Source organism: Diabrotica virgifera, chromosome 5, assembly GCF_917563875.1.
Source record: "Diabrotica virgifera virgifera chromosome 5, PGI_DIABVI_V3a".
Classification (NCBI taxonomy): domain Eukaryota; kingdom Metazoa; phylum Arthropoda; class Insecta; order Coleoptera; family Chrysomelidae; genus Diabrotica; species Diabrotica virgifera.
Genome location: NC_065447.1, coordinates 149827543 through 149836884, shown reverse-complemented (window position 1 = coordinate 149836884; position 9342 = coordinate 149827543). Strand labels below are relative to the sequence as shown.

At 30.1% G+C, this 9342-nt stretch overlaps 1 protein-coding gene across 2 annotated transcripts in view; it reads right to left on the bottom strand.

Annotated features, from left to right (window-relative positions):
• Positions 1-9342, bottom strand: part of LOC114332067 (PAN2-PAN3 deadenylation complex catalytic subunit PAN2) — a 186631-nt gene that overhangs the window by 18249 nt on the left and 159040 nt on the right. For both annotated transcript variants that reach the window (XM_050650441.1, XM_050650442.1), the window contains 2 exons: positions 5269-5490; positions 4883-4992 (listed from right to left, as the gene is read on the bottom strand). In XM_050650441.1, coding sequence (XP_050506398.1) covers positions 4883-4992; positions 5269-5490 — 332 coding nt within the window. The remainder of the gene's footprint in view (positions 1-4882; positions 4993-5268; positions 5491-9342) is intronic.

Genomic DNA, 9342 nt, shown 5'->3' with positions numbered 1-9342 from the left:
TGTATGTATTTTCATATTAATTAAATTAATTGATTAAGATTTGGTAATTTTTTAAAGACTCTTAGAAAAAATATTGTTCCTAACTCTTGCAGAAAGTCTCTTTTCCGCACTCGACTGCTTGCCGAACTCCCGCTTCGCGTCATTCGGCAAACTGCAGTCCCGTGCGAAAAAGAATGACTTTCTGCACTTGTTAGGAAATAGTATATTGTGCAACAAGTGCAGAAAGGTACTAATTTCTCACGAGTTTGAAAAGTTGCGGTACGAGCGCAAGCGAGTGCCGCAATTCAAACGAGTGAGAAATTACCTTTCTGCACGTGTTTCACACTATACTTTTTCTACAAGCACAGTTTTTCCTAAAAATAAAAATCACAATTTCCAAACGACGATTAATTATAATAGGTACCTATGTGATAAATTTTAAACTGTATTTAATTAATACCTACTAATCAATTTAAATTCCTTATACCTAAATAAATTGCACAGAAATCAGTTAAAAAATTAATGCACTGCCTTAATTTGTTTAAATTTAAACAATTATTACACATTATTGACATTATATTTTTATGCAGTCACGGATTTACACAAAACCTACTTCATTCGACGTCTCTTGCACAGGTTGCTAAATCCTTATTGGTTATTTGATAATTATAAAATGTTTAATAAGAATAAAATTGTAAAATAAAACAGTTGTAACATCCATAATTTAGTTTCTATGCTATAGTTAAATATAATAATTGTCTTATAGGTTATATATTTGTCTAAAGTTTAACCACAGATGTAAACAGAATATAACGTTACTCAGAATGCGGTAGTCCACGGATGTAAACAGAATATAACGTTACTCAGAATGAGGTAGTCAGCTGTGCAGAAAAGAACTTTGCGGCACAGAAACGTCACTTTGCGGCACAGAAACGTCACTTTTCTGCACACTAATGTCAAATATCTTATACTGTGAGAAAATATCAAGTTTGCTAACATAAAACCGTGCAGAAAAGTGCACTTTGAATAGTGGTTGTAGAAAAATAAATATTTAAAGCACTAGTGCCTTAAAGTAGCATTTTTAACGCTCGTATGGAGTGCTAAAAATTGCATTTTTAACACGGTTATTGTAGAAAAAATTATTGAAATACTTCATTTTATAATATAAAAGCTATACTTACTGAAATGGAAGGTTGTAAGTGACATGATAAATATCTATTATATGAAAGTAAACTTGAATTCAGGATTTGATTATAAATATATTATTGGACTATACAGGGTGTCCAGAAACTCTACCGACAAACGAAGACATGAGATTCCTCAGATAATTTTAAGACATTTTAACCCAATTCACCTAGTCCGAAAATGCTTCCTAAGGGAGCTAGAGGTCTTTGAAGATGGCGTCATGTAATTAGTTTTTCTTAAATACCTCCAGAACGCTTCTATTTAGAAAAATGAAAATTGGTATGCGTATTTACTTTCCATAGATGAATCGATTCTATCTATTGCGAATTTCTAGTACCGGTCATAGGCGTCCGTTTTGGGTAGGGCAACGGTCATTTTATCGCCTAACTTTTTTGTCTTTAAATTTTAAGCATTTTTGACTCTGAATTATTAAATTGTGAGGTATTCTAGTACTAAAATGGAGTCTTACTTTAAGTCGATAGGATACACCGTTTTCTAGAAAAATCGATTTGAAAATTTTTCGTTCTTTAAATTTAAAAAAAAAAAGTTAAAAAAAACTATTTAGAAAAATGAAAACTGGTACATTTATCTATATTCCAGAGATTAATCGATTTCATTAATGGCGAAATTCTAGTACCGGTCATAGGCGTCCGTTTTGGGTAGGTCAACAGTTATTTTATAGCATAACTTTATTGTCTTTAATTTTTAAATATTTTTGACACTAGACTATTCAATTATGAGATATTCGAGTAAGAAAAGTTACTCTAGCTTTAGGTTGGTAAAATACATCGTTTTTTTAAATTTTTTCATTTTTTTTTTCAAATTCCCAAAACTTAAAACTTTTAAATCGATTTTTTTGGAAAACGGTGTGTCCTACCGACTTAAAGTAAGAGTACCTTTTAGTACTAGAATACCTCACAATTTAATAATCTAGTATCAAAAATGCTTAAAAGTTGAAGACAAAAAAGTTATGCGATAAAATAACCCTTGCCCTACCCAAAACGAACGCCTATGACCGGTACTAGAAATTTGCAGTAGATGGAATCGATCCATTTCTGGAAAATAAATACGTATACAAATTTTCATGTTTCTAAATAGAAGCGTTCTAGAGGTATTTAAGAAAACTAATTACATGGCGCCATCTTCAAAGAGCTCTAGCTCCGTTAGGAAGCATTTTCGGACTAAGTGAATTGGGTTAAAATGTCTTAAAATTAGCTGAGGAATCTCCTGTCTTCGTTTGTCGGTAGAGTTTCTGGACACCCTGTATATTGGCAAAAAAATAATTTAATTCATATACCCATGTTAGAAATTTTATTTAGAAAATTAGTTCATATTAAATGGTAAATACTTTTGTTTAGTAACACAAAATAAAAACAGATGGCCATAAACAAAAAACAAGAAATAGATGTAATTATATGTTAAAAAGAAACTTATCAAACCTGTCGGGATTCTGGCCTGTCGGGATTTTGGCCGGTCGGGAATCTGGCGTGTCGGGATTTTGGCCGTCGGGATTGTGGCTGTCGGGATTTTGGCTGTCGGGATTTTGGGGTAGACCCAATATTACGGCCTCTTCCTTCCGAATTAAATTCTACTTAGACAAACTCTTAATAATTAAATAGACAAACTCTTAATAATTTAAGTGACAAACACTTTAAACAAAAAGATGAAGGATACATTGTAGTTGAAACAGTAAGATATTTTAAATATTTTCTTTATCGTCCTTTGGTCTCTAGGGATATATGGAGGAGTAACACAGAGCCGCAAGCCGCCCATCTTTCAACCATTCTATACTAAATTCAGAATAAATATGAACTAGAAATAAACAAACCAAGACACTTGAATGTAACCAGGAGCACTCCCAAATCATGATTTACAATGTATATACAATGTATATACATTGTAAATCCCAAATCATGATTTACAAAGTTTATACATTGTAAATCATGATTCGGGAGTGCTTCTCTGTTTATTTATATCTAGTGCATCTTTATTGTGATGTTAGTATAGACACGGTTCCTACTTTATTTTAACTAATCGAATGCTTAGTATGAAAACCTCGTATCCAATTTTGCAGACAATTTTACAGGAGACTTTAAATTGAATTTCTGCATACTTTAACCTAAAAACAAAAATCTATCTTTATGTACTTTTTATTCTAAGCACATTTAAATCGTTATAAATATAAATTCAGTTTAAAGTCTCTCCTGTATGAGATACGAGGTTTTCATACTAAGCCATCGTAATGTATTTGAATCTCACGATGTAAGATCCGAAAAAATGGATACCAAGAATCCATCAGAAACATGATTCCAAGATGTTTATAGTTCTATTTCAAAACTTAACTTTCAAAAAGAAATATCAAAAATTCACCTTAAATAGGGACATGGATGTAATAATTAATATAATAACCCGTAAAATGTTTATAACATAATGGTTTTCAGTACAGAACAGTACAGAAACCCAAAGTGTGGACCGACTATAGCAGCGATTTCAAAATAAAAAGTTAGGACTAATCAAAAACGCGTCATTACAACTACAATCACACAAAAAAATCAACAAAAGCTTTCATTGTCATAAAATAGATACAGCCCTGTTGGCCCAAAATATAACAGCAAATAAAAATACAAATGCAATCAAATATATTAGTACAGTGGAACCTCGATTAGTCGGATTAATTGGGACCGCGGCCGATTCTTGTTATCGAAAATCCGAGTTAGCCGGAGAATGTGGTAAGAATTAATGAAATACACTATACTTCGAGATAAACTCCATTATAATTGCAAAAACATGAAATGCATAGTACATCTAAATGCATCTAAATTACGTAATTTGTTTACTACAGTATTGTTCATTTGTTGGTAAAAACTCAGTCAAACTGAAAAAATGTTTGATTTGTCAGATGAAAATCGGTCCGGGGTAGCCGGACTTCCGGGTTATCGGAGGGCGACCTATCGGGGTTGCACTGTACTCATCTTTTAAAGAGAAGCCTCTACTGACCTTTAGAGTTGTCTGGTTATAAAACAGATGAAGTCTTTATAAAAATATAGACCTGGATCCCGCGTACCAAAAAAGTTGATTAATAGCAAGCTGAAAATTTGTTAATTGCTGAACGGTGTCTAGTCGGACAAACTTTGATGTAGGGAAACACTGGAACAGGGGAAGTTGTAATTGTGGAATAGGTTTAAAATTTGGAACGTCAGACTACGAAAACGTTCCATGTATTTTGTCGGACAGAACTTCCAATTGATTTGTTAACATTTCATTAAACTCTCATGCAAAAATCAGACTGGTGTTTATCACCAACTGGGCATTTTAATGAGTGGAACACGAAGAACATGTCAAATGACAGGAATTATATTGGTGATAAATAGCAGTCTGAGTTTTGCATGAGAGTTTAATGAAACGGTAACAAATCAATTGGAAGTTCTGTCCGACAAAATACATGGGGCGTGTTCGTAATCTGACGTTCCAAATTTTTAAACTGTTCCACAATTAAAACATCAAAGTTTGTCCGACTAGACACCGTTAAGCTATTAACAAATTTTCAGCTTGCTATTAATCACCTTTTTTGGGTACGCGGATCCAGGCCTAATACTTGTTATAAGTCTCATCTTAAAATAAATAATTATTGAATAACATATTGATTAACACGAAATTGGCAGTTTGATTAGAAGGCTAACGAAAATAAAGGAAATATTGGTAATTAAATATTACTTACCTAGAAAATGCCATGCCAGAAACCTTAGAGATACCATCCTATGATGCGGTAGATGAAATAATTGCACAGTATCCACTACTTGCTCAGGGCGAACTACTAAATTAATGACCCTAAAATAAGTAGTTATTAACATTATGCAATAAAAAACATTAGACGTATTAAAAATAGATACAAAATAAAGAGACACAACAAAATATTCAATATGAATTCCAGAAATATTCCTTACTCCAAGATTTTATCAACAAAAGTTGTTTTATGTAGAAATTTGATCAACAAAAGTTAATTTATGTTGAAAGTTTTGACCTGATTTATCCTAAACAATTTTTTCTTGTTTATTTTAGGTAACACTTGTCGGTTAAAATGGTGGCAACTTGAAAATTACTTACCTAAAATCGTTTTTCAGCCCATGGCCAACAAAAATAACACCAAGATCTATGAGATACCTCAACTTCTTATAAGTTGACTTCAAGGTAGTCAAATGTTTAGAGCTAATATTCGCGTCTAGATCTCCCGGTTTAATTCCTGAAAATTTCGTTAAATAATCCACGACTTGTTCTTGGGTTGAAATATAATCATCTATAAAAGGAGTTCCTTCCATGCTCCCGCTCCTAAAGGAATAAAGCAACAACAATTAACACATAAAGAAACAATTAGAAGCTAAATTTTTTAGTTAAGATTAACCTTAAATGTAAGCTTTTCCATCAACAACTATAATTTCGTAAGGTATCTAAGACGCCTCACATCACTACTATATGATCCATACAATCAGAGATTGATCGAAAGCTCCAAATATTCCAAAAATTCATACATTTCTTTTTAGCATTGTACTCCTTGATCAATGCTTTGCAAAATATTTCGCAAATATAGCACCAGCACTTCCTAGGATAACAGAAAAATGTCAATTTCGAATAAAATGTCAAACGGGAAGTATTTAGAAAGTTAAAAACATTTTAACTTCATTTGTCTCTTAGGAACGATAAATTCTTCCTAAGAGAAAATCGAAGGTAGAACTAGACACCAATACAAGCAATTTTAGGATATTTGAGAAGGAATATAGCGGATTGTTAAATATTTAAGATGATTTGTATCAAACAAGAAATAAGCTAAGTTCCCAGAATGCGAGACCTGTGGAGTACTTGACCACATTATTATATATCCATTGTGTTAGAACTGATCAGGAGTCGTATTTTCGAATTCATTTGAGTACATTTCGCATACGAAATTAAAAGAAATTCGCTGGAAATCCAGTTTCTTGTATTTTCGAATACTGCGCGTACAAATTTTTTCGTATAAGGCGACTCGAATGGGTCTGAACCATGGTATAATAAACTCTCAGTTTATTGTACCATGGGTCTGAACCATTTTAATTTCGATGCTAATATACGATCAAAGTAATTGTTGTCATTTCAGTTGTCACTGGGACCATGTGCGTCAAATAAGGTTTCAGCTGATAGTTTTTAATCGTTGTTGTATAAAATATTTTTACATTAACTTTGTTTTCAATGGATGGTTTAAATAATGTTTGCTTTTTTATTAATCCTCTTGCAAAGTCGGAAATATTAGCGGAACGAAGATGAATAGTTTACCATCTAGTAGTCCAGAGAAATAAGATTTTTCTCGCGACACATCCCCCTCCAGGCCGAAACCAAATTTTTTGAGTAGTATGGACATCTATATTAATAACCAATATGTTTCCTGCAGCCGATTTTGATGATATACATAGTTATAAACAAATGAAAATCAAAAAACGGTAAATTTTCGCTTTTTTCGTCTATAACCAAAAAGTTAAGCATTTTAAACAAACTTGAGAGTAAGATACTCATAAATCGTCTAAAAAATTTCAATATGGCGTTCGCTAAATATGTCTATCCTTATTGGTTGCTTAGAAAATTGCAAAATAAATCATAAATTTTGAGTTTTTATAAATATTCATAACTTAGAACCTTCGTATTACACGAATTGCTGGGACTTCTGGTGCTTAAATTATATTTTAAATTTCAAAGCAATTGGTCAAATAGTTTAAAAGTTATTTAATTTGTTTATCCCAAATATTTTTTTTGCAACACTATAAGTCAAAAAATTATGAGGTTACAGTAAGACTTCTGACAGTTTATGGAAGAAGAACATTTATACTATTGACTTAATTAAAAAAAATGACAAAAAGTAATTTTAAACAGTGTAAAATTATTTTGCAAAAACACGTCGATTTTTTGCTTACTTATAAACAATTAGAATAACTTTTTAACCGTTACCTGCAAAAAAATTATTTTTTATATTTGGAAAGACTGAATTTTTATACAGATTTAGAAAGAAAAATAATTATCCTAGGACAATTAGGGACGAAGATAGCCCCCTTTTTTTAATTCACATGATTTTGCAAAATAATTTTGCAGTATTTAGAATTATTTTTTGTCATTAGTTTTTAATTAAATTAATATTATAAATCTTCTTCTTTTATAAACTATCCAAAGTATTAGTGTAACTTCATAATTTGCTGACTTATAGCGTTGCAAAAAAAATTAATTTGGGATAAACAAATTAAATACCTTTTAAAGTATTTGACCAATTGCTTTCAAATTTAGGGTATAATTTAAGCACCAGAAGTCTCTGCATTCCGTATAATAAGAACGTTTTAAGTTGATTTTTACACAAGTTATGAATATTTATAAAAACTCAAAATTTATGATTTATTTTGCAATTTTCTAAGCAACCAATAAGGATAGACATATTCAGCGAACGCCATATTGACGTTTTTTATACGATTTATGAGTTTCTCACTCTCAAATTTGTTTAAAATACTTAACTTTTTGGTTGTAGACGAAAAAAAGCAAAAATTTACCGTGTTTTGATCTTCATTTGTTTATAACTATGTATATCATCAAAATCGGCTGCAGGAAACATATAGGTTATTAATATAGATGTCCATACTACTCAAAAAATTTGGTTTCGGCCTGGAGGGGGTTGTATCATTAACAGGATTTTTTAGAAAGTTTTTTTCCTTATTTCTCTGAACTATAGAGGATGTTGAGAGGTGATTCATATTTTTTTGCAGAAATTGCTGAAAAATAACTCGTATAATGATAAATGAGTTATCCTCCCACTTAAAAAGGTCCGGAACATTGTTTGATTGGAAATAATCAAATTGTCAAAAAATGAAGATTCGATTTTTTTTCTTCGTTTTTTAATTATAACTTTAAAAGTATTTATTTTCGAGAAAAGTTACACTGACATAAAAGTTGCGTAATTAAAGTTTGCTCTGATAAATGAACTCTCAAAAATTATCGAATATTGCGACTGTGGACAAACAAATAAATGTGTTGTTGTTAATAATGGTTAAGATGGTGTTTTAGTTTTTATTGTTGTGAGAACAGAGACAAAAGTAACTTTATATTTGTAGTGACTTTTTAAATAGTTTTTAAAAGCAACAGGTATTACTTAAGTGTAAATATTTTAGTATTATAATGAAAAATTATATATTTTATTTGGAAAATAAAATTCATTTCAAACAAAATTTCTACCAATCTTTATCTAACATATTATTTTCTTACTCTATATTTTGTATTTTAATATTTTAATTCCACAAAAATCAAACGAATTTGATTAATTCAGACAATAAGCAAATATTATGAACTACGTATAAAATGTAGATGATAATTTTTAACTTCAAGACGAAGATATTAATAATTATGAAATTACTAAAAGTCCACAGCGCAAACGAGCACGTTTGGATTAAACCTCTGTTTATTTTTATATAAATTTGAATTATAATTTTTTGTACTACAATAAGTAATAATAATAATAATAAATATAGCTGTAATTTCACACAAATTTTTTACATAATTTAATTAATTATTTTCATTTATAAACGAAAAAAAACTTGTATGCACTTTAATTTTCGTTTTTTTTAATTTGTTTAAAATAGTATTGTTTAAACAATTGCATATGTTTAAAAATAATAAACTTTTATTCTCTAGGTTAAAATATATGAACAAAGAAAGTTTTTGCTACAAAAAGTATTATTTCAAAGGACAGACTGTGTGTTTTTATTTTGCCATAAACAAATTTATTTATTTATATCGAAATGTACTAAAAATTAAAATTTATCAATATGTTATTTGTGACTTTGGCTTCGAGATACATCGGTTAAAAAATGATAAAAATCGCTTCACTATAACCCAAGATAATGCATAATTTTTTTATCTTTCCATTTTGAAAGTTAGATTTTATTTTTTCCGGAATATATTTATTAATGTTTTTAAGGTGTTTGTGATTTTCAAACCTTATGAAAGTTTGTACATAGAAAGAACTTCAAATGACAAACATTTTGTTTGAAGAAAAATCCACCTATTGTGTATACTTTTGTTGTAAATGGCACTCAACTTTGAAAGTCTGTATCTCGGAAACACCGAACATAACCTAACTTTTTTAAAGAAGCATTTTTTAGAGACCTTTCCAATGAG